At 43.1% G+C, this 25,949-nt stretch overlaps 1 protein-coding gene across 3 annotated transcripts; it reads right to left on the reverse strand.

Moving 5' to 3' along the window:
* Window positions 1-3,487: 3,487 nt before the first annotated feature.
* On the reverse strand, window positions 3,488-23,711 carry ANKLE2 (ankyrin repeat and LEM domain containing 2). Of its 3 annotated transcripts, none has more exons than XM_065033266.1 (13): window positions 23,663-23,711; window positions 20,243-20,737; window positions 18,869-19,060; window positions 15,758-15,951; window positions 14,638-14,826; window positions 14,223-14,345; window positions 13,768-13,834; window positions 12,923-13,104; window positions 11,366-11,472; window positions 10,288-10,481; window positions 8,657-9,383; window positions 8,033-8,164; window positions 3,488-6,936 (listed from the first exon to the last, which is right to left on the reverse strand). In XM_065033266.1, exons 2-13 carry the CDS (start codon window positions 20,724-20,726, stop codon window positions 6,699-6,701), a joined length of 2,829 nt encoding a protein of 942 aa, XP_064889338.1. In that variant the 5' UTR covers window positions 20,727-20,737; window positions 23,663-23,711; the 3' UTR covers window positions 3,488-6,698. The 3 variants fall into 3 exon arrangements, with proteins under 3 accessions (XP_064889338.1, XP_064889337.1, XP_064889336.1); XM_065033265.1 differs by having other exon boundaries at window positions 23,596-23,695; XM_065033264.1 differs by lacking the exon at window positions 23,663-23,711 and adding an exon at window positions 23,360-23,656.
* Window positions 23,712-25,949: the final 2,238 nt, after the last annotated feature.

The raw sequence follows: 25,949 nt of genomic DNA on the forward strand, positions 1-25,949 counted from the left end.
AGGCAGCTGTTCAAACGGGATTGAGACGGCGCGCTCTGATTGGCTGCTTTCCACCCCGCCGCGCCGTCCTCCTATTGGACGCTCCTTCCCGCGCTCCGCCCCCAGGTGCCCGCCTCAGCGTCGGACCTGACTGAGGACTGCGCAAGTTGGGCATGCGCAGTACACAGACCGCAACGCCCGCCCCCCCGGTAACCTCATTGGCTGCCTACGCACATCAATTGCCATTCTCCCCGCCTATCGGCGCTCCGCCCCTCCAGCCCTCCCGAGCGATCTGATTGGCCCGCTCTGCATCCTCACCCGCCTCGTCTGTCTTCTTTAAGCAAGTTCTGTTTCAAGCACAGCCTCTCCTTGGGGGAAAAAAAATGCCCGCTCCGAGCTCCCAAACACCAGGCAGCCGCGGGGAAACCACTGAAAGCCAAGACCCACAGCGGCAACGCCGAGTGCCATTTGGCTCCAATTCCGATCACGCGCTTAAAAGCCTCTCTCGGCCCTACCCACGACTGCTCCTTCTCTGGAAGGACAAGCTGAACGTCCTAAACCGAAGGAACGCAACTCCACTGGCAGCCAATTTGCCTCTTCTCCGGCTTCCCCGCGGAATATCTTGTAGCGCCCTCCAACTCGCAAACGTTCTTCCCCAGTCCACGGCCCCAGAGACGCGGCATCTCCCGAGCGGCGTGCGGAATCGACCGCGCGGGATTTTCTTCACGGCGCGGAGAAGGCCACGCTGGCTAAAAAGCAGGCCAGAGCACCTGAACCCGTCTGCCGCCACCAGCCTGCGGCCCAGAGACCGGGAGCACCCTGCCCGAGGGGCCGCGCGCCCCGCGGCTCCGGCCGGCAGGTCTCTCTCCCCTCCGCCCCCCGGCACCGAGGAGGCGCTGCCGCCTCCTCGCCCGCGCCCCCCGGCAGCGGGGCCGCCCCGGGAGAGCCGGGGGACCCCGCCTCGCCGCCGCCCCCGGGAAGGGCGCGGACGGGCACGGGTTTAATCCCCGAGGGAGAGAGAGGCCGGGCTCCCCGCACTCACCTCCCCAGGGAAGGCGCGGCCAACGGCCGCTCCAGCTCCGAGCGGCTCCCGCTCGTTGCCGCCGCAGGTCACTTCGGCTCCGCCTGACGCGGCCCCCAGGCAGCGCGCGCGCCCCCTCCGTCTGCCGCAGCTCTGGGTCGTCGAGGCCCCCCGCCTCCGTGGCTCCCGCTCCCGACGAGCTCTGTGCAGCAGCCTGGGCTTCCCGTGAGGTCACAGACCCGCCGCTGCCAAAAGAACGAGGATTGGGATTAACCCTTCTAAGGAGCCATCGAGGGAGGGGTGTCGTTTGCACACCAATGGGGACCTGACCCCCGTCGGGGGGGACGGACACCGGCACGCACAGACCCGACCGCGAACCCCCGCGGCTCGATCGGCGTCTCTGCCCCCCCCTTGCCGGGCGCTGCAGTACCCGGGTTTCGCCACAGGGCGGCAGCACCGAGGCGCGCCGCGGCACCGCGTTGGGGCGGCCGGGTGCAGTACCGCGCTTTGCCCACAGGACGGCGGCACTGAGACCCGCCGCGGCAGCCCCGGGCGAGCGGTCGTGCCGCGTTTCGCGGAAATCCCGCAAAAAAAACCCATAAAAAAACAAAAAACAAACGCGACGAAACAAAAAAGCACACAGAGAGAGCCGCGGCGCGAAAGCCGCGCCCGCAGGACACGGAACCCGCCGGGCCTCGCCCCGAGCTCCCGCCGCGCTTTGCCCGCAGCCTTTCCTTCCTTGTCCAATTTATACAACGGCCTCCGCTCCTCAGATTCCGCCAGGGCTGCTCTCCTCGCATTACCACCAGGTGGTTCCCCAATCCCTTTCCCGCGAGCTAAAATACCCCCTAACGGGCTCTTTTGCAGAGCACCGCTACCGCGCCATCCTCCCGTTACGCGTCACGCAGGACGACACGGCTCATCTTGTAACAGAGACAAGCAAGAACTACGAACGCTTCTAGCGGCACTCCACAGGCAATACTAAAACCTGCCCACGACGTACCGCCCTCACAAGTTGTGCTCCAAGTTTATCCCGCCCTCTCCTAACCCTAACCCTAACCTAACCCTAATGCTAACCCTAACCGTAACCTAACCCTAACCTAACCCTGACATTGACTATAACCCTCCCACTAAACCTAACCTAAGTATAACAATAACCCTAAACTTAACCCTAACCCTAACATAAAATAAGCCTAACGCTAACTCTGACCCTAACTTAACCCTAATCCTAACCCTAACCTATCCATAACCCTGAGCATAACCCTCACCCTAACTCTAACCTAAGTTTAACAATAACCCTAAACTTAACCCTAACCTAAGCCTAAGCCTAATCCTAACTCTAACCCTAATTTAACCCTAATCCTGAACCTAACCCTAACCCTAAATTGCACCTGAATTGCCGTTCTCTGCGCCCTGGCCTGCCCGCCCAAAGCGACGCGCGCCCTGGCGCCAGCTCTCGCGCTCTCTTTTTTGCACTCGTGTTTTCTTTTGCTTGCTCTCGTGACGCGTTGTCCAAAAGGGGAAGCTGAGCGCGTGGGTGCTACGGCTCCGTGGGGGTCCTCTCTACAGGGAGGGCGCATCACCCACCCTTCTGGCAAACTGATTGGCTGCCTAAGTACATCAATCACTATTCTCTCCGCCTATCGGTGCTCGCAATATGGGCATGTGCATTAGGGAGCCCGCAACGCCTGCCTCTTTGGCAACCTGATTGGGTGCAAAAATATGGGGTGGTATGTATCTATAGGGTAGAGTGCTGCGGGGCGCATCGCGGGTCTACATGGCAGAGTGCAGGAACTATGGAGTGCTGTGGGGCAGCACTGCGGGAGTATGGGGGAGAGCACAGGAGCCATGGGGTGCTGTAGGACACCTCTGTGGATTTATGGGGCAGGGTGCAGAATCCATGGGGTGCTGTGGGCCAGTGCTGTGGATCTATGGGGCAGAGCAGAAGAGCCATGGGGTGCTGTGGGGCAGCACTGTGGGACTATGGGACAGAGTGCTAGCTTGAATTCAACTGGGTTAGCCAAAGAATGTGTTTTGCCATTCACTAAGGCACCAATAATTGTTACAGAATCATCACTTAGTTTTTCCCCTGCATAGTGTTTAACAGAACAACTGGCCCCTGGATCAACTAAGAATTCTATTTGCCCATTCCCCAGCTCAGCTCTAACCAGGGGTTCTGCGGGGGAAGAATCCTCCGGTCTCCTTCAGTCACCATTCCAGTGGCCATAAGGGCCCGGGGTGTCTCTGCCGGCCGAGCTGTCTTGACTGGAGCAACAGTTCATTCACCAGCTTTGTCCTTTTAACTCTAATGATCTGAAATGTAAACCTGGGATAGCAACCAGCTCAGAGTTAATTATCATCATGCACAGAAATGTGTGCGAGCAGCGTAGTTCACAAGAGGGGACAGCTGGGCTCTGTTCACCACCCTTTGTGTTGCAGGGCTGTGTCACTGACCCCACGTGTAACAGGAGCATCAAAGCTGGAAGGTGAAAATTTTGTGCATTTTTATTTGTGTGGGTGTGTACACACACCCTTCTCAAATCCATACTCTTCTACACCCCTCCCATACCAATAAATCGGTTCTTAACAATTCTTTGCACATGTACAGAAATTAACATTTTCAGTGGCGCTTAAGTTATGGGGAGAAAGTTTGGCATTTAAAATTAACTACTACAAAATATTCGGACTTACTTTCTCCTAAACATTCTGAGACTGTTTTTCAAGCCTTCAGTGGCACAATTCAGTGTTGCTGTGCACACCCCCCAGATGCACACAGCTGTGTTAGCAAGTCCTGGACAGATGTCATGGTATCGACTCAGCTACGTACCACTGTGCCACATACGCTAAACAGTGTGACACTTTCAGCTACTCCTTTATTTATGAATAGAAAGCAAGGTAGTTCTGTATTTTTAACATGACACTTGGCTAATTAAACAAAAACAAAAAAAAAAAAACAACAAAACACACAACTAATCTTTGCACCTTTAAAAGTGAACTTTTGTCTAAGAAAACACCATTTGAGCAATATCAATCTGATGTAAGGTGTCTCTACCACAGGCTGTGTGTGGAAGAGCTTTCTTCACAATCATGAATGATCAAATTGCTACATAAATTGCTATTTTTTTAATGGCTAAAGTGAGCATACTGTTAGAAAAATGACATCTTAAGATGCCGTACAACTGGACTACCACACATTATGTAACACAGTTAAGAAAACGTTCTCTTGACCGAACCAAAACCAAATTACCAAGTGAAAGGCAAAGGTGGGGGGTAGTAGTGGGTGGGGGGAAGGCGTGGGGGGGAGCGTGTGCCATCTGACTACATGTATATGCCAGTAATATACATTTAAATATTAAGAAAGCAAAGCATAACAAAGGTAAAAAGGACAAAAACGAAAAAGAACTAGAGGGTTAACGTCGGTCTCCTGGCTCTCTAACAAACTCCCACCAGAGGGGCACCGCGGCTACACGGCAGCGGAAGGACCAGGGCGGACGACAGCAGCTGCACACCCAGCAACTTACACGTGAATTTGACTTTAACATGGTATTAGGCAATTAAACATCTGAATAATTTATCCAGAATGATAAAGGCATCATTACATTAAACTATTAAAAGCCTACAAAACTACAAAAAAACCCCAAATGTCAAACAAATAATCCAAACCCTTTGAACTGTAGGATTCTGGGATCCAAAAAAGTTGTTTGAGACCACGGAGACTGCTGCATCAAAAAAACAAACTAAAAAAAACCCCAAAAAGTATGAAAAAGTCAGTTAACATACTTGGTAACATGGCAAGTTTTGGTTTTTTTTTTTAAATGCCTCTTAAAAAACGACACCACCGCCCCCCACCCCGTTGTCTGGAGTATCACTGAATAACGTTAAGACGTTTGTGTAAAGCAGTGCTTTCTAATGTCCAGGTCATTAAAAATAAGCTTAATTATAAAGAAAGAGCTAAATAAGCCTTTTTTAAAAAATAATTTCTAAAATAGGAATGCTCTCCCCCAGCAGAGAGCTACTGCACCAAATAATCAAACTTAGAAAAAGAGAGAGGCATTAAAATACATTCTGTTCAGAAAGCCCAGAAGAAAAGCTCTATGTGCCCATAGTAAGTGGATGCCACTTTTTTTTTTTTTAACTTCTAAAAAACCAAAAATTTAGTTTAAAAAAGCGTTACAAAAGGCACTATCAAGCTTGCAAAAGCATTAAGTGCATTTTTTTTTTTAGGTTTGTACCAAATCACGAAACTATTGCAGGGTGTAGGGTTTGCGCACAAACAGTCACTGCAACGTGCAACAGCCACGGAACCCGTCAAGATCCGGATCTTTAAATCCAGCCCCACAGTGGTGAGAGCGGGTGGAAACAGCTGCGGGTGCCCAAGGAGCTCCCTCAGTTCTCACCTACAGGGTGGCACCAGTGAATCCAAATCCACCCCTTCCTACCAGCACGGCCTCGGCAGACTTCAGTTTTCTGATGGTATTTCCATTGTAAGGAACCGAAGCACTATCAGCACTAGAGAACTGCTTCTGGAAGCCGCCTTTCAAGAAACATGACAACCATTAAGCTCAATACAGAAAACTGTCTTGAGTTTTGAAAAGCATTCTTCAACCTCAGCATTGCACTGTCAAAACAAGCCATTCTCACAGAGGGCTGAAGAATAAAATTACTGACTGCTGTAACAAAAACTCATTACCACATCAAGACCAGAGACATAGTAAAAGGTTAGATTTAAAAAAAAATAATTTTAGTCCTTATTCCTGTCTTTACTGTTGGGAAATAAGGAGCCACATCGTGGTTCACTGGCCACCACACTATTACACACTAGTCCATTATGGTATCTTGCTGGTAAATTTGCTGAAATTATTGCTGATGTGCTTTTGTGTAATAGCTATTAAAATCTGCTAACGTTAAAACTTCTGTGGGGAAAAGAAAAACACTAATATTTTTTCAATCTTCAAGCTAACATTGAAAGGAATACCAGTAATGTCTACAGTGCCCCTTTACTAAAACACTCTATGTATCACGGTGTTTTTAACAGCCTCAGAACAAGCGAAGACTTGAGGTTTCAGGGTGAACACGTGCACACATACACACCCATATCTAAGTGTGTGCAGGTACTCAACTGTTTCGACCAAACTGCTGGTTTTAAACACCTTCTGTTTATGCACGGGATTCCCATTCATACTCAGCACTGAGAAGCATCCTGTCCTTACCCACGCCTTGGTTTAGGCTTTTCACTTTGAGCGTTCCCCCTGCAAGCGGAAGAACATTCTACTCCTTGCCATCAATTTCCTCTCATAAAATTTCCGTTTACTGATGATCTGCCTCCTCCAGACTATCCAAGTAAAGAAATGCAGCTGAGGGCTAACAGGTTCATTACAGTAGTGACAACTGGTGACAGTAACATGCCACCGTTTCTAAGTAAAGGTTCAGTTTACTGCTTTACTCGCAACAAGGGTTAATTCATAGCTACTAGACAACTGCACTGTCACTAACTTCTTGCTATCACCAGTAATCTATCCCATATATGGCATAAAGACATATATTCTTTTTTTTTCTTTTTTTAACATCCAAGTGTCCTCAATTGAGGAAAAATAAATAGCAAAGTACAAACCTCATGTCACTTCAGTAACATCGTAATTTTTTCCCCCCACTCTAACAATGAAAACATAATTGAAGTCCCAGGAAGATGAATCACATTTTAGTGGGCAGAAGGCTCTGGAAAATAACGCAGTTTTAACAGAGCATGGTTGACGCACGCGGGACTGTAGCGCCCAGGACTCCCAGGGTCCGGAGAGAACGAGGTGGCACTGCCAGATTTTCCTGGACTTCCTGTTATGGGACTATTTCTTCCCGAATTAGAATTCACCGAAGCATATGGAAGTCCAGCAGCGGTGGTTCGGGACTTGAATCTTGCCTTCAGTGCTGGACTAGGCCAACTGAAAGAAACATAAAGTAATTTTGCACGTTGTTAGGAAGACTGCAATAAGGAGAGCAGTACTTGTACTCAGTGTCACTTGCAGATCTTAGAAAAAATGGACCAGCAGAGAAAAATCATAACTGGTAAGAGACAGGTCTAAGAAGAAACAGTGACAGCACTATGTATTATACGTAGACATGTTGCCTCATCACTAAGATGTCATTTGCTCCAAAATGCCCATGAAAAAAGAATCAGGAGCTTGTGAAGCCCCTGGGAAATTTTAGTTCAATACCCCCATTAGAAAAGGGCATCAAGTTGGAAGCTGACCTGATCTTAGTGCTGCTTAAATCAATGAGCACCAGTGTCTAAAATGTCCTTCAAAGTACGGTAAAATATTTCCTTTGCTAAATTAAACCACCTTTTCTGTAAAAAACTTCCCTTTGCAACAGCGTTCAAAATAAAATGTAGAAATGGCATAATGCAGTCTGCTTCCATTATTTGTGTAGCAAAACATGACATTCTCTCTAAAAACTTAACACCATCGTTCACATGAACAATTCCTTTGGACTGGGGCAATGGAGGGTTAAAATAAAAACAGTAGTAAAAAGATGCTTGAAGATACTCAATTGAGTTTAACATCACTCTGCACAACCCAAGTACCTCAAAGCAAAACAACATTCTGGCACTGCATCCACAACAGGGATGAATTATCAACTGACATCACAACTACCATTGAGACCAGTGAAGGGTGCAAGTACTAAGTATTAAATCACCAAACTAAGACATTTGCCACCTGACAAACACTTCTGCTCTTGAGACCTTCATTTTCCATCTGATTTGTCTGTACAGATATGCTTAAGTTACGTGGAATCACAGTGTAATGGAAAGAATTTGACTGCAGCACCGGTAAACTTTCCTTACTAAAAAACACCTGCCAAAAAAGGCTTGGTGATTAATTGCAGAAACACACTGACAGGCAATGCATTATACAAATACTGAATATTTAAAACAAGAGGTTTGTGAGCAAGGCCTGAAATTCTAGCTATTCAAGCTGTTCTGCAGCTGACCCGCTAAAAACATTATTTCAATGCATTTGATTGAATTTGCAGAAATACCTTTGCCTGTCAGAGGAGGAGTATGACTGCACAGCATGTCTCCATCTGTAAATAATCGGGTATTTCTGTGGATCAATCTCTGCTGCTTCTATAGCTGCTAAGACATCACTATCCAGCTTCGAGGGCTGCTCCCTAGAATACAAACAGAAGTAGATGAAAAGAGAACTATGTCTTTGTTCAGCCAATACCAATTCCAAACATTTATTTCTTATGGAATCTAGGAAAATGGCCATGCTTTCCTATAAACATAGTTCCTCTATCAAGTTCTCCCAGCAGGCGCACATATAAATGACTGTCCACTACTGCACAGTAGCTTCATAGAAGAAAAGTTTTGAAAATTTTATCTGAGGACATCCCAAGAGTGTCGTAACCAGCAAACTGATTTGGAAACCTGTGCTGTAGAGATAGTCTCCAGGTAATTAGTTGCCAGAGAACTGTATGGCTACTGCACAAACATTGAGACACTTTAAGATGATCATTCAAGGCTGACTGCAACTAGTGTTGCTTCATGTCACATCACCTCAACCTTGCTGTCAGCGATACTATAAAAAGCATCTTGTTTTGCATATATAAACTAAAAGACAAATAAGTGTTAAAAAAAAAAAAAAAAAAGACAATTCTTACCCAAGCAGGAATAACTTCTTAGAATTGTCATTTGTGGGTGAAGCCTTTGAAAGAAATTTCTGGGAAGAAAGTTCTCGATGTCGTTGTGCCCCATTAGTCTGAATTCCAGATTCCGCAGACAGTCTCTCCTTTTCTGATGGTATTTTGTGTTCTGTCCTTAACTTGGTCTCTCCAGGTTTACCTGCAACCTTTGGCTCAGAAGAACTTGCCAGTGAAACTGCATAGCAGGTCTTATCCAGATGGTCCTTGGATATTCTCACCTGACTTGTTCCTTCAGCCACAATTCTCTCATTCACATCTTTTTCAGTGATTTTATTTGATTCTCCTGCAACCTCTTGCTCTTGGAATGACAGGCTTTCAAATTCCGACATTAAATTCGAAACAGGTGATACAAAGCATTCTTCTCCATGATGCAAATGCTTTCTCTCACTAATTGTCCTTTCACTGGACACAGAATTACAAAATCCATTTTTGGTGGAAGAAGATGCCTTTTCGTAGTGCCTGGGGTGATCTGATGTTTCTATAATGTTTCCCGTGTGCTCCATTGACAAGATATCACACTCGGCATCTCCGATAGCAGCAATGCTAGGTTTCTTGGACACAAGAGGTTGGCTGATATTCCGTGCTGCATTTTGTCTGTTTTTAATTTCTTCTAAGCTCATGTCATCATCATCCTCATCCAAAAACGCTCCAACAGAAATAGAATTGCAGCACTTTTTACCCTTGCCTGTAAACAATTTTAATAAGAGTAACACATAAAAAGACTTTCAACACAAGTAAAGTAGGAAAAAATGTGCTATCTTTATGTCTTATTCTATTTATTGAAGTCCTCTCTTATTTATGCAATAGTATGAACTAACCTAAGTAAAGCTACAAATGCAAGATGACAACATTACAGCTGCATCTCTTTTGCAGATAACCTTTTATATCCTTGTCATTTTAGAACTGTATTTCCTACACTGCTCACTTCGATAATTAACCAGCAACAAAGGACAAAGTCAGGATAAAGCAGAATAGAGCAGGAAAATGTTACTATTATAGAACAGCTTAAGTGTTCATGTCTTCCAAAGCACAAGGGCTCACGACCAGCGCAGTGACTGTGCTACCAGAGCCCCTTCAGATCCATAACCACGCATGGGAGGAGGAGGAAGCAGCACAAAGATTTGGGACTAGCGTGTGGCAAGCAGCGGTCTAAGGTACAAAAGCTTTCCTGGGTTTTGTTCGGTGTGTCTTTCACCCTCATCTGTAAAGAATTATTATTTTATTTGAAGAAGTTATTTATTCTGTATTTTTGGATTAGAAAATTCTGTACTCTTAAGATGAATTCCCAAATGCTCTGAGTGAAAACATACTAAAGACAGAGGTTTTCTTAGAGGAATTTCATTTGGGGGCTACAATCAAATAAAGTACTTCATATGAGAGATAACAAGCAACTAATGAGGTCTGTGATAACTCTCCTACGTTCACAGTGCTGTTAGCTACTTCTTCAAGACTATAATCAGACTGTTTGGATAACAGATTAATAGTAACAACCGCAACAGGCCAATGACTTCCCCTGGGCACCAAGCTTTTCTCTCCCTCTTCTCCCCAGGTACAACCTCTGTTGTTTGTAGCATTTGCCCCTTTCTTACCAGAAGGATGTGGAGTTTTATATCTATTGCAGGTTTCATTTTCCCCTGTTTCTTGCTGAGCCTTTTTGCTCATTTCCCGATGACTCAGGTACTCTTCTAATTTTCGCAACCCCTCCTGGGAAGACAGATCAACAAAACAGCCCAGAAATTCCCAGTATTCAACCCACGGGAACCCCAGTTCATGAGCTAACTCCCTGCAATAAATAAAATAAAACGAATCATTTGTGAAGACATAAATATTAGTTTGACAATTTTTCTGAACACATTTTATCAGCTATTAATAGGAGTATAAAAGTGCAACTAGGCAACACAATTTGCAACAATCAACAGTCTGCAAAAGCGATACACACATCCTTAGCAAACACAGTATCACCTAATATTTTCTAGAATATTTTTCAAATTTAATCTACTATTCTTACAGTTAGGACCATAAACATTGCTATTTTTAGGCTGACTGTATCCAGACATCAGATAGAGATTAATCCCCACTGACATGGGCATAATTTGACTGACACTCCATTCAACAGCTTTTTCTATTTGGGAATGGGAGAAGGTAGGAAGAACCAAAGAGTTATTTCAAGGAAAGAAATCTAATCATCTTTTAACAAAGCATGTTATCGCCACACATTGCTGATACAAGGTATTTTGACAGCGAGGACACATACATCAAAACATATAGCTTTTATGAAGCCAAACACATGTATTAGGATCTTTTCATTCTGCTGTCTTTCAACAATCCCTCCATTTTACAGAAAAAGTAGGCTATACATAATTTCAGATCTTCTGACAAATTAGTCAAGTCAATGTTTGAGAAAAGCATTCTACACATACCATCAATTAAGTTAAAATGTAGTTTTATTTGTTTCCAAAGCTAAGAAAGCTAGGTCTCACATTTGCAGCTATTTTATTTACAAAAAATACAGTAAAAATCCAACTACAATATACGTCATAACTATTTCTGCCAGTAACTTTTGCCAAAAGATACTGTTTGGCAAGTAACTGTACTATTAGCACAAGTTCTTCACTTTCAATTGCTCTGTCTACTGCTATTTTTTTATACCGACACTCTTTAAGATACCTTCCAACTCTTTCAACACCTCTCTCCAGATCAGATTTCCTGACATTGTGAAAGAAGCCAGCTCTCTCTCGAGGGGGAGTCTTCCACAGCCTACGAAATTCTTCAGCCTTTAAAAAACAGAAACAATTTTAAAACCTACCCCCCGCAGTATGAAGTCAACTCAGTGCTGGCTCCGTGTCTACCTGTAGATCTAGAAGACATTTAGGTGTTTGTGGTCTACATGTAAACAACTCAAATTATGCTGCAAGTATTGCTCAACTCTAGCTATGGAGAACTTTATTTTGGATCTTAAGTTACTCCTCCCAGTAATACTGGTTTATAACTTTGCTTTGATCTCATAACTGCTTATTAAAAGAATAAGGACCATAATGTATAACCACCATAAAGTAAACAGAACAGATGCTAAGTCTGCCTGGTTTGAATTTGTGTGCGGCAGGAAACAGGTATGTCTTAGAATTTTGCCATGTCATTAGAATTTTATTTAATGTCAAATGCTCTCTTGCTCACTAGTTTCTAGTATGCAAAGGTGATATTTTTATATGTATAAATTCAATTCCACAGACTTGTCACAATTACTAGAATATATTCTTACTGATTATTTTGAACTCATGGGATTTTGTAAAATCCCAAACTTTATGCTTTTACATGACAAAAATCAGCGCCAACGCCTAAGAACTACATTCAGACATTAAAAGCTTTTGTCAGCAACCAAAATAATACACTGCTTATATCCTAGGTACATTTTTTCAGAGTATAAAATGTATTTACATTTCTGCTGGGTGAACAGAAAACTGACCAACGAGCCTATTTAGAACAAAAATCATTAAGCATTTTGTTAATACTGCGTCCTGGAAGAATTCAAGCATTAGATGAAAAAAAGTCATCAGCTGTATTTATTCACTATTTCTAAAGCTGTCAGACTTACAGCATATTCATATTAAACAAATCAGTCGAAGAAATGCCTATAAATTTATAATCTATTTAAATGGTATCTATCTAAGTATTCCTCCTGAGAACTGATGACTTCACTTTCCTGCTTCAAAACTACCCTAACACCTACTACTTGGTCATCTTTTCTTCCATTTAGAGAAAAACATTAATGTTATTTCAACAGAGGTGATAAACTGCTTCTAACATCCAATGTCAATTTCTAGAAATGAGAGAAAGTTAAGATTTTTTTTAAATCAATCCATAGCTACGTTGAAAGGCTTTGTTTCAAATTACAAAGAGCAACTATCTGTAGGACAATGAAATGTTTGTCAAAAAGTGCTCTTTGAATAGAATGCAATAGGAACAAGAATAACTTTCTTTTGACTGAACTTCCAACTCTTCTTATTTACACCGCACATTTCTTTGTTTTCACCAATAAAAAAATATTCACAAGTATTCGGGCTTCCCCTTCTCTATGGAAGACTCACCTCTTCAAGAAAAAAGAGTGTCACAATCTGTAATAAGAGCAAGCTACACCGCACAACCAACTGTGGGTGGATCTCCTAACGGTTCTTTATTAAAAAAGAAAAAAATAGGCATTAGAGTTAAACCAAGTTCTCTCCTTACCTTTGAGGGGCTCATGGGGCCTGCGAAAGCTCTTATCGACAACACTGGATCTTTGGGGCTGCCAGTGTATTTAGATAAAGTTCTTTGGGGGCTATCATCTGTCTGATCGGGTGACCAGGGTGCACCAATTACAGGAGCTGAGGAATTGTCTTCTGCTCTCAAGAGTGGTACATAGTATCGACCTAAAAATAATAATACAAAGTTTTCTTAAGAAGTCTGTTACATTAGCCTGCTGCTTCTTCCTAGAGTATCAACACAACCATACACTTAACCAGTGAACTTTACTTCATTAGTACTTGTAATTCAAACTCATTGTTTCCATACTTATTGCCTGCTTACAGATTGTATTTTAGAATAGGTTCCCTTCTCTCTCAAATACAAAGACACCTGCATTGATACATATATTCTTTCCCCAAGGATCTTCAACAAATTCCAAAACCTCCTTTTTTCAAATGCCTAAACCCACAGATGACAAAACAGGGAAAGGTCTATGTCAAAGGAACTACACGACTCCCTAGAGTGACAAATAAATCTCTTGCTCTGTAAAGATCTTCTATTTGCTTTTAGATTAAACTTCCTGCTTCAGGCTCGCTGAATAAAATAAGGGCCATGCATACATTACAGAGCTATGACGATAACCTTGCAATCCATAGAATAAGAGTTCTGACCGTGTCATTTAAAAGACAGAATGTTTTCTGTTCCTTGCCAGTTCTAGAATTTCTCTTTGGTTTGCACAGCACTGTACAGTAGCACCATTTACAAACAAGAATGTTACAGAAAGCAAACAGAAGATGGTAAAGAGCCAAACTACATGCCTGTTACAGTATAAAAATCTGAATACAGACCTTTCAAGTACTCTCTTATTTTTTCTTTCAATTCTGCAGATTTATTCTTGCTTCTTTCACAAACTACCTGTTAACATAATTTTAGTTGTTTGTTAGTAAAGTATAAGACATCAATGTCAAATGAACTGCAATGTGTGTTCTTTTCGAACATTCCCATCACTGGCCTCTACCCATCTTATCCAGCACTTTTAACTCATAGTAGGACAAACCACTAAAATATATCAGCATCCATAAATGGATACTGTAAAGAAAAGGCAGTGAATAAAATCTACAACTTTTCCCCAGATAAAATCAACATAAAATATTTTTAGTGTTACCAAAGATTTACACTCTAATCATGACACTAATATCTCACTACAAGCCTTCTATCTACAGTAGTTAGTAAGTGTTTGAACTTTAAAAGTATTGATTAGGCATAACATTTTCAGTTTTGTTGTGGACATGGAGAAACTTACTTCTGCTGGAGTTTGATCATATTTGTTTCTTGGATTTTTTACAATAGCTGGGTGTGAGGTAAGCACATTAACAACATCCAAATTGCCAAACTTGCAGGCAAAATGCAATGGAGTATCAAATCCCTGCAGTGACAAAAACGGAAAATTCACATGCATTTGGAAACAAGTCAAATCCACGTATTTTCCTTTTCAGACTGGGAAAAGTAAATAAATGTCCTGTCTAATAACCAGGCCTCTTAATTCATCTTCTCCCACCATACTGTAGAATAATGATTGTTAAGCCCCCCAAAACTCATGAATAGCTCATTTTGCTAGAAGTGTTCCCCTCTGTTCTCTTTCCTTCTCCCTTACACATCCTTAACACCTTCCAGTTGTTTCCATAATAATAAGAACCTGGCAAACATTCAAATCTTACCATTTTATCTGGTGTATTAAGGTAAAGGTCAACAATATATTGGATGCGATTCTTCAACATCACAGCATTATCATCTGGATACATAAGCCTCATAAATTCAGGATTTTCTAAAGTGTCCAGTAATAACTGGCAGATACCAGGCTGATTCTCCTTGGCAGCAACATGCATGACATTGTACCTGCACCCTTCCTGAAAAAAATAAGACAAGCATTAGAATGAACTCAAATCTAAACACTTCTCTTATGCCCATGCACTTAACTGATTTGACTGTGAAAATACAAAGGTTCCCACACTGAGTCTTATATTTCGATTTTTGTTTCTTAATATCTTATTACAAAAATACGCTTACAAAATAGTAAATAAACATTCAGAACTGCAGTAAATTATATTATGTTGTAAAGACTTATGCATCTTTGTACCCACATTATTCTCACAATTAACTAGAGTTTTCTCATACTCAGATATAGCCCCTTTTGATATCTAAGGGAAAAATGTGGCAAAGATGGTACACTAAGATTAAAAGAACAGGAAAATGGGTGTGTATATATATAAAACTCGATTTCTTGTAATATATTACATACAAAATTTCAACAACTTCACAAAGTTGGTCTGATGGAAATCATGTGTTCAAGAAAGATTGTTGGTGTCTGCTGAACGGTACCTTACACAGGGATATTCACTGCAGAGCATGTTTTGAAATGTAACGGTGCTGTCTAGGTAAGCAGGGCTGTAGGAACACGTAGTTACAGCCTAGGCACCACCCCGCTCCTTAAAATCATTCTATTGTAAAAAGAGTGGAATTATTTGGAGGAGACCAATACTACACGAAGACGGGACTATTCTTTCCCTGAAGAACTGCATACTCAGTTTTTTTACTCTAGCTTTCCTGGAGCAAAGTGAACTCTCAGTTACGATGGGTGACTCATGCAAGACAGACAAGCGCCATGTTCCTCTTCACTTTCAGCAGGCAAAAACAAGCACCGAGAAACTCTGCACTGGTGGAAACAAGATACTTTGAAGGAAGAGTAGGAAACAACATTTCCAGCTCTGCTTATCAGGTCTCAAAGCTATATCACTAAACTAGAACTTGGAATTTTCTGGTTTGGTTTGTTTTTTTTACCTGTACAATTGTTGGATTGTCTCCTGACCCAATCAGATAGCGAGGGTTACTCCAAATAAGCTCTGAAAATGTTGCTGTATCTCCTTTCTCCACAGCTTTCCGAAGTTTAGCAGTAAGATCTTGAGTACGTGGACTTTTATAACTGTTGGCTCTCTCCTTATTAGCAGTTTCAGTCTCAGGGGAGCATAAGCCATCTATCAAAACACAAGTAACATGTTTCTAGATGCATTATTTCTAGTCATCACCAATTTCACACCCAGACCATAAAAAGAAGCTTTTAATCTAAAATATGTATTAACTTTGTATGTTTAAGCTACAGGACTAAAAAACTGAGATCAATGACAAGGCATTTGAAATTACTAGTAGTAATAGGGAGGGAGGAAAATATGACTTAATCATCTTGTAAAACTGTTTCAGACTTTAATAGGGACTGGTAAATTTTTTAATTACCAATCTGCTTCCACCCAAACTTAAAAGCAAAATTCAATGACAAATAAGAATTTTCTGAATATTAAAATTGCCTTTGCAGTATGTGACTACTGAGTCCCTTTAAACCAGCAACTGGCAACACTGTGAAATACGATCAGTGTTTACCATTTTATTTTGGAACTTATGACTCATTCACAGGTGGCTAAAGGAGTGGTGTCACCACCAACATTTTGGTTTTTTTGACCATGGGGCAAACTCCATGGTACCTGGTCTCCTCAAATCAGATGGGCTTCATCCTCCTAGGAAGAGCAAATGGACTATAGCCCATAAGTTGGCGGGGCTGATCAGGAGGACTTTAAATTAGGTTTGAAAGGGGAAGGGATTGAAACTGGGCTCTCCAAAGATCAGCCTAAGGATGAAAAGCCTGAATTAAGAGTGAAATCAGCAGCCCACTTGAAGTGCACGTACACTAATGCGCGCAGTATGGGCAACAAGCAAGAGGAGCTGGAAGCCATGGTGCAGCAGGAAAGCTATGACATAGTTGCCATCACAGAAACATCATCCTGAATGCAGTCACACAGCACCTTCAGGATGGACAAGGGATCAGACCCAGCCAGCATGGGTTTAGGAGGGGCAGGTCCTGTCTGACCAACCTGATCTCCTTTGATGATCAGGTGACCCAGCTGGTGGATGAGGGGAAAGCGGTAGATGTGGTCTATCTGGACTTCAGCAAGGCCTTTGACTCTGTCTCCCATAATATACTCCTGCAAAAGCTGGTGGCCCGTGGCTTGGACAGGCGCACTCTCTGCTGGGTTAAGAACTGGCTGGAGGGCCGGGCCCAGAGAGTGCTGGTGAATGGGGCTGCATCCAGCTGGCGGCCAGTCACTGGTGGTGTCCCCAGGGGTCAGGGTTGGGGCCAGTCCTGTTTAACATCTTTATTGATGAGGGGATTGAGACCACCATCAGCAAATTTGCTGATGACACCAAGTTGGGAGGGAGTGTGGACCTGCTGGAAGGCAGGAGGGCTCTGCAGAGGGATCTGGATAGACTGGAAAAATGGGCCGATTCCAACGGGCTGAAGTTCAACAAGGCCAAGTGCCGGGTCCTGCACTTTGGTCACAACAACCCCCTGCAGCGCTCCAGGCTGGGCACAGAGTGGCTGCAGAGCAGTCAGGCAGAAAGGGACCTGGGGGGACCAATGGACAGGAAGCTCAACGTGAGCCAACAGTGTGCCCAGGTGGCCAAGAAGGCCAAGGGTGTCCTGTCCTGTATCCAAACCAGCGTGGTCAGCAGGACAAGGGCAGTGATCCTTCCCCTGTGCTCTGCACTGGGGAGGCCACACCTGGAGTGTTGTGTTCAGTTCTGGGCCCCTCAGGTCAGGAAAGAGATTGAAGTGCTGGAGCGGGTCCAGAGAAGAGCAACAAGACTGGCGAAGGGACTTGAACATAAGACCTATGGGGAGAGGCTGAGGGAGCTGGGCTTGTTTAGTCTGGAGAAGAGGAGGCTTAGAGGTGAGCTCAGCACTCTCTAGAACTACCTGAAGGGCAGTTCTAGCCAGGTGGGGATTGGTCTCTTCTCCCAGGCATCAGCAATAGGACAAGGGGCCATGGGCTTCAACTCTGCCAGGGGAAATTGAGGCTGGAGATCAGAAAGCAATTCTTTGCAGAGAGAGTGGTCAGGCATTGGAATGGCTGCCCAGGGAGGTGCTGGACTCACCGGCCCTGGAGGTTTGTAAACTGAGATTGGACATGGCACTTAGTGCCATGATCTAGTAAACGGACTGGAGTTGGACCAAGAGTTGGACTGGATGATCTCTGAGGTCTTTTCCAACCCAGTCAATTCTGTGAACTTACTTAAGTACAGTTTTAACATACTGTGCAATTTTATCAGCGTCTTATTATACTTGAAAATGCTGAAGTTCATGACTAAAATAAAATCCTACCAAATATAACCATGAGCTACTAAGCAACATACCTATGCAGGCCATTACCAACATTTTATAGAATCATAGAGTCATTTTGGTCATTTCAGCTTTGGAAGAACAGCAACAATCTTTAACACAAAATTCATGCGAACCACAACAACAATTGCTTTTAAAAGTAACAGTTTACTTTATCATCACATAGACCACAGAAACCACACATTGAAGGCCAAACGTTACGCTTTAAAGCACAAAGAACAGACTTCCTATAGATTCCCAAGGCTCTTATTTACTCCTGTGGTAGTTCTTTACAAAAGAAATGGCCGGATTCCAATGTTTTTACTCCTGTACATAAACTTCAGCACTCCTTTCTTGGAAAAGCATCAGTTAACTTTAGGGATGACTTCTCCACTGACAGTATCATTTTATACATAAGGAAAACCAGATTTGAAATAAAAAATTAAAATATGCTTTTTATTGTCTGTTTCTAATTTATTTCACAGAAAAAAAAAACGTAATTAAATACTGGCCATCATATCTATTTATATATTATTTGTTGAGTAAGTTCTGGAGCTGTGATCTAACATTTGTTTACAGTTTATCTTAAACACCACCACCCTAAAGACACTTCGATTTATTAAGATGCTTCACCCTTTGAAATTTTTCCTGCCAATTAGTATACTGGTTATTAAGTTGTTGCTTCTTCTCTCATAAAAAATTAACAGACCGTCTACTGCACATAGATGAATACCCTCACTTACCTCTGTTAAATGATCCCATTTTCACTGGAGACAAACATACAGAGGACTTGCTTGGAGACGGGAAATAATCACAGATTCCTTTGGCAAATTTCTCAGCATCCTCTCTGTTTGAAAAAGCTTTAAAACGGGACCCCTTAATCATCTTAACAGCTTGGAGAGCTTCTTTTTTATCTTCGTAAACGTGTACTCTCTCTGCAAAAAAAGTACAATCAAAGTTAAATTATTTCAATAACCTCAGATGTGTTCCTAGAAACAGACTATAAAATTCTCAGACTATTCTACCAGCTTGGTCTCAAACTGTTTCTCTACCAAACACAGCGTAAGGACAAAAAGTCCTTTTAAATTTTCTCTCCTGGAAACTGAGTAGAAGAATTTTACACACTCCAGCTAACATCAGGTGTTATGTGTACCATGTTTGGCCATTCATACCAATCAATATCTGAATATCTTTTTAACTAGATGGGCCAGCTTCAACAGGCACTTCACATCCAGATTGGAAAGCAAACTCAGAGCTTATTCACCCTGCATTACCGTCCATGTTCTCCTGTTCGGAAAGAACAACTATGTCAGCAATTCACTATCACAACTTTAAGACCTCTCCACAGTACCTCAGACATTAATCAAATCCTTCTCCTTTCTCTCCTGTCGCGTTCATGTTAATTTGTTCAAATTAAGATATCTGAATATCCTTTCTATGAGAAAGAACACTTATTGTCTCAGAGTAAATGATCATTTCCGGACTACTGTAATCCTGCCACTAAGTAATTCGATAATTCCTTATTACAGTATTAGTCAATAAAATGTGAAGAATGACCGATGCTTCCAGATACCATTTGTCATTAAGACAGAAATGAAAACATGAAATCTGTTAGAAGAGACTATTTAACTAAGTAATTCGATAATTCCTTATTACAGTATTAGTCAATAAAATGTGAAGAATGACCGATGCTTCCAGATACCATTTGTCATTAAGACAGAAATGAAAACATGAAATCTGTTAGAAGAGACTATTTAATCTTCAACTGATGATAGTATAAATAGCTTTTTGATTATTTATTTGTAGGATTACTTTTTATTCCTGAAAGGGATTAAAAGCACAAGATAGGTATGAGAGTAGCGGTAGGAAATGATCTTCTTCAAGTAGAGGATCCTCATGTGTATCAAGTATTATGGCAGAACACACGTGATGTCTTATAACTGTGTTTCTGTGCCTCATTAGATCCAATAAATACTATTTATAGAAACAAATACTTCAAGCAATGCTTAAAACACTAATACAGCGGTGTTCATATCCCCTACTATATAGAAGATCAGTTTAGATATGATTGCAAAATGCTTAGAAAATCATTGGAAATAAAGGAAATGAATATTTACCATTCCTTGCCAGTATGTCATCGTAAACTGGACAAACACCATAGAATAGCGGAGGGTCTCTGGAGAGCGCCTGAGTACTGCTCTGTGAATCAGCACTGCCTGCTCCACAGACTGGGGCTGAACAGTTCACGTGCATCACAGCATCTTCTTCCGGAGGGTTCAGACCTACACAGTACCCAAAGTCCACCTCTTCGGAAACACCTCCATGGCCATTGCGATTCGGTGCCACAGTTTTCAAAGCCTTTTGTGCTTCTGCCCGGCTGCCATCAGATGGGACATCTCCAGCAGCCTCCTCCGACAGAGCAGATCCTTCTTCCTCCGACGCTCCTCGCTGCTGCTGCTCTAACAATGCCTGAGCCAATTTTTTTTCAAAAATAAACCTAGTGGTCAAGGTAATGGGCCCACATTTCAGTCCCGCTCTTATAATTTCTTCTCTAAGCTCATCAGGGGTGAGCTGCTTCAATCGGGATAATATTGCATCCATCGTGATTTCACCTATAGGAAAGAAAAAAAGCATGGAAATAAACTAAAGAACAACACAGTTTTTTCCTGCTATTTAAATGCTGTATTAAACCCAAGGAATACAGTGTCTCCTAGCAATTTTTTGGATTCTGAAGAGATTATTAGAGTTGCAGAGAAGACAACTCAACCTCCTCGCACAACTACTTGAAAGATTATTTACAGCTTAGTTTTTATTTTCATTTGCCCTGTTCATATTTCATGAAGACTTGTGGAATAAAAATTCAGTCCGGAGTATTTATGCATGAAAACTTATGACAAGCTGGCTGAGAAATATTTTATTCCTGCCAACAGAGGAACAATCTGTGTACGTAACAGAATACAAGGACGTGACGACTAGTTAGCCCCAGTAAGGGACTCTGGTTAGGCAGCACCTACAGCTCAAAGCACATCACTATTTCTATTATTTCTGTAGGAATTTCTAGCTGAAAAAAGTATAAGGCCTGAGTATGACACAATAACCAGGGGAGTCTATCTCTGGCCATGGCGCAAGGCTGGAACTATTTAGACATGTTGTTTCCCAGCCCGTTTGGACAGCAAACAGCCAGAAGACAAGAACAGCTGATCTTTTCAGACTTCCTTCTCTGACAGAGAGGAAGAACTTCCAAAGGAAAATCCTCCTCCCTGACAGGATACTACAAGTCCCCCAACTTGCCTCCCTCCAGGTAATCCACACACAGCTCCTGCACAGTCAGCAAGAAGATACTAAAACCAACATGATGTCAGCACAATTTCTTGCTTTTAAAAACACAACTGAAAAATACAGGATTTGGGCAGCCCAAGGACATAAGAAGCTTTATTTTATGAGATACTGTATCAATGTATCTCCACAAAGGCTGTGACTTTTTCCTGCTGGACACCAGTTAGAATTCTGTTCTAAAGGTGTCATTTCTTCAGGCTGTTGAACTCCTTCAGCTGCTTTCTCTCTCAACTTATATTGACCCTTCCTTCACCACCCAGTCATTTTATGTCTTGTACTGGTTTGGATAGGTATGTATGGTGTTAATGCTTTCTTTTCAGTTCTAGGTTTCATCCTCAGTTTATGAAACTTAAGACTATTATTTCCACATTAATTTATATCTATTTCTTTAATAATGTTATATTTAGAATATCACAACTCCTAATCTTCCTCCATTAGAGACAAAGCAGGCATATAAAATAATCTTTCTTCTTGGCTTGTGGTTAAGTAAAAAATATCAGCCAGAAGCAATTTCTCTGGTATCTCATGTTCAGCAGAACTTGGCACCTAAAACTTTCTTCCTCAACTATGTGAGAAAAAGTAATTCTTTCATGTGCCCACTACAACTCCAGCACAACTGAGTGAGAGAGCGAAACAACAAAGCAGAGCAACAGTTTAAGCTTACTGCAGGAACAGGAAAGACGCTTTGTTGGAATGACAACATAGAACTTGCATTAAACATGTTTGTGTTCTGACATTAAGCTTCCCGCTTTCAAGCGCTTATTAATTTTTAACCACATCATCTGTTTAGATCTGTCCAAAACAAAAGGTGTTACTTGTAAACCCAAGAAATAGCAATTGCCTGGTTTAAGATAATAATTTCATCATGTGCTACAAGCAGGTGCAAGAGTCAATTATTTGAACATTAAAATGCATTTTATGTAACTTCAAATGATCCAGAGTACAGCCAGCACCAATGCAGCTACTTTTTCTAGTTTAGCACACAAGGTCTTGCAAGCTACCTTTAGTGGCTTTACAAATACGAATAACTACTGTAATAACAACCACATGTTTGAGGCTTCTTTAAAATCAACCAAAATTTGGGAGAACAAATAAGAGTTTCACTTTCCCTTGTCTTACTGCATCGGTATGAAACAGTAGCATCTGTTTCCAAAAAACATCAAGATTAGTACCAACAGAGAATGAACAATTGACTTTTAAGGAGGCCAGTATTTTATTCCGCTACTCATTAAATCCTTCAGTAAGTGAGTAACCTAAAAAAACAGACCTCTTCTTTTATCTTTTCTAGGCAGGAATTAAGCGACACATATCCTGTCTCTGGCTATATTTCGACTGCCAGGATTTACACATGGCACAATAATTGTGGCTGTGCAATTGGGTATTTTGTCTACACTGACTGTTGCCAAATTAGCCAACAGTTATGAACTATGTAGCAGAAACAGAACTACAAAACACACTCGGACTAAGCTACGGGAAAGACAAAATTACAAAAAAAAAAAAAAAGAAAGAAAGAAGGAAAGAAACAAAGACGACTTCTCAAGAACGAGAAATGCAGAAATGCACACGTACTTCTAGACCTCGTAAGGGAGGGCAGGCGCGGCGCGGGAGCGGGTTTAGGCAGCAGAGCCGACACGCGTGAGAAGGGAGCAGTCCGCAGCAGCCCGCCCTGCGGCCGCAAGCAGAGCGCCCGCGGGGCCGCCCGCGACCCAGAGGAGCCGTGGCCGGGCCCAGTGCCAGGGGAGCTCCGCCCGTGGCACAGGAACCCCGGAGCCGCGCAGGCAGGAAGGGCCAGAGGCCGAGCGGCCACGGGCCTCCCCGGGCGGTGTCCGCTGCCCAGCCGGCTCTCCCGCCGGGCGAGAGGCAGCGCCAGCCCCGCCAACCTTCCCCGAGTCTCTCACCTGGGCGGCTCCCGCTGCAGCGCCGGCTCCCCGCACAGAGCGGCGCCGGGGCGGAGCGGGCCGCCGCAGAGGAGATGGCGGCTGGCGCCCCGCGGCCGCACGGCCTCCTCTCCAGCAGCCGCAGTAGCCAGCCCACGGCGCCGATGACCGCGCAGGCAGCCAAGAACTCCCAGCCCGGCCAGCAGACCCAGTCGGCTCCCCAGAGGGAGCCCCAGCCCCCGGCGGCCCCGACCCACCGCTCCATGTCCCGGCCCGCTCCCCCCGCCGCTCAGCAGCTCCCGGCGGGCCTGTCGGGGACGGTACCTCAGCGGCCTCGCGGCTTCCGCCTCTGCTCCTCCCACCGCCCCACCCCGACAGGCCCCCGCCCCGCGAGAAGCCAGGTCTGCCCGAGCCGCTGCCTGACAGAAAACCCCGGCAGCGGGGCCGGTGCGTGCGGGGAGCGCGGCTCCGGGCTCGAGTTAGAGCGGCGGGTTTGGGTGACAAAAGCGTTTAATTGGGCCCGGAGGAGCCGTAGGGCTGGAGTCTCGACTGACACCGGCACTGCACGAAGAGATGCTTTAAAGAACGCAGGACTCGACCATTTCCCAGTACCTCCCTCCTCCACCACACTAGGTACATGTGTTTTACAACCTCACTCACTTGGATTCAGAGTTTCTATTTAGATGGCATTAGGAGTGCATGAGATTAATACAACTCCACTCGCAGACCAAAGCTACTCATCCCAGTAGGTGTAACTTGCACTAGAAAGCAACTGGTCAGTCGGTGGTTAAAATGACAGAAAAATGGCAGTCCTGCAAGAAGCCGAATTCCCTTCAGCTCGCGCTGTTTGAAACTACGAGCGAGGTACGGTGATTTCTCTCTTCGTCATGGCAAGTGGCTCATTTATAACCAAGGTGAACAGGCGAACTTAAGATGTTGGTAACTTCAGGCCAAGGCAAACACGCTCATTATTTTGAACATGTTCAGCAAACTGAGAAAAAGCAAATGTAATGGAAATAGAAGCACAATCAAATTTCAGATGTATAAAAATCAGTGAAAAGTCAACATGCAATAATGTAGCCTTTCACAATAAAGGGTTTTTTTTTTCCTTTAAGGTTCAGCATGTTGAGAACCCTAAACATAAAAATTACTGTCCAAAACCAAAAAAAAGGTGCTATCCATTTCTCTTTAAAAGCAAAACCAACATGGAGCCCTTTACCAAAAATAGTTTATTGCACAAAACTTTCCAAGGAATTCCTATGCACATTATTTTTATAATCAATATGCTTTGTATGATCATAAACACTGATTGTACATAGTGTAACTCCTCCATCCCCTGGGTTATCCACTCAAGAACATGAAATTACAAACTCCTATCGTTACAAATATGGCCTAAGCAGACCTACTGAATGTCATGTATAAAACATACAATATTTCCTTCACAATATCCAGAAGATATTTCTCTCCCTTAGAAAGGCGTGCATCTGTATTGGAGATCAGGCTGCCCTACTGCCCAAGACTGAAGCGATACAGGTTAGTAGAAGAGAGGAGTGAGCAGATGGCAGCTGGTAAGCATTAGTAATTACTTTGCACTGTAATTGCTTTCACATGAAAATATTTAAAGGCTCTGGTCACAGCAAGTTTCATGCAACTATTTGCACTTCCCCAGCACAGTTAATAAAGCACACATCACAAGCTTTTGCTTCACCAGTAGTGAATGTCATCTTTAATTTAAATTTATAATGATAATACCAACTGTCCCAAGTGCACCTTCAATGTTGTCATAACCAGCATCACACCACCCATGCCACTGCAGTTCACTCCCCTCAGGAGGACTAAGTAATCCATGGCAATAGGAGCACTAGAACCTTTATTCTGAATATTACTCTACTCTTTACATATGCGAAATTCTCATAGATTTCAGCTAGGATATTGCCTGAACAAACAGTATGGGATCACATCCTCTCTGTGCATGAGTGGATAAGGGGCTCAGCTGATCCCAATACAGTGCACAAATATTTCCGAGAAATCTGGAAGACCATAGAATGGAGTATTAAGCAATGTTCAGCAATACCAGAGACTCAGTAACTAACATTTTTTTCCACTGTAGGGTTTGCTGTTTTTTTTTGTTGTGTCTTTTGATTGGTTTTTAAATAAACAATTTTTCAAAAGTCCTCAAAAACCCAATAGCATCTCAAAAAGTAATCCTGCAGCATTTACCAACTTTCATCACTTGGGAAACATTCTCACATTACAGTGACGTTTCTCCTTCGTCAACAAGACTTGGTTTAGTAGGTAGCAACCACTGAAGAAACAGACACAGAAAACACATTCTATTGCAGTGCTTGAAAAAAAAAAAAAAAAGAAAAATACAAAATAGTATTTTTCAGTTTCTAAAACCACACCAGTGTTAACGAGGCACTGGTTTTCCTCTGATGCATTTGGCGGGGGGAAGCAGTTTTCATTCCTGCCCCATTTATTTTATTGCCTAGAGAGCAGAGAACTGAAGCTTTGTAGTGCAAGTATGTTCAGCCTCAGGGGGAGGCTTTTTAACCAAACAGCAACTATTTCTCCAGGTGATTCAGAAGCACAGCTGATACGCTCCAAAGAA

Source organism: Columba livia, chromosome 17 (assembly GCF_036013475.1).
Source record: "Columba livia isolate bColLiv1 breed racing homer chromosome 17, bColLiv1.pat.W.v2, whole genome shotgun sequence".
In the NCBI taxonomy this organism is placed as follows: Eukaryota; Metazoa; Chordata; class Aves; order Columbiformes; family Columbidae; genus Columba; species Columba livia.

What these genes read in the sequence shown, in the direction of transcription:
- ANKLE2 (XM_065033264.1), bottom strand. Translation starts at nt 23,603, where the DNA reads ATGGAGCGGTGGGTCGGGGCCGCCGGGGGCTGGGGCTCCCTCTGGGGA. An exon ending in CTGCAGCGGGAGCCGCCCAG is followed by an intron (nt 20,738 to 23,359) that starts GTGAGAGACTCG and finishes TCTTTCCTATAG; the next exon opens with GTGAAATCACGATGGATGCA. An exon ending in GGTGTTGAAAGAGTTGGAAG is followed by an intron (nt 10,482 to 11,365) that starts GTATCTTAAAGA and finishes TATTTATTGCAG; the next exon opens with GGAGTTAGCTCATGAACTGG.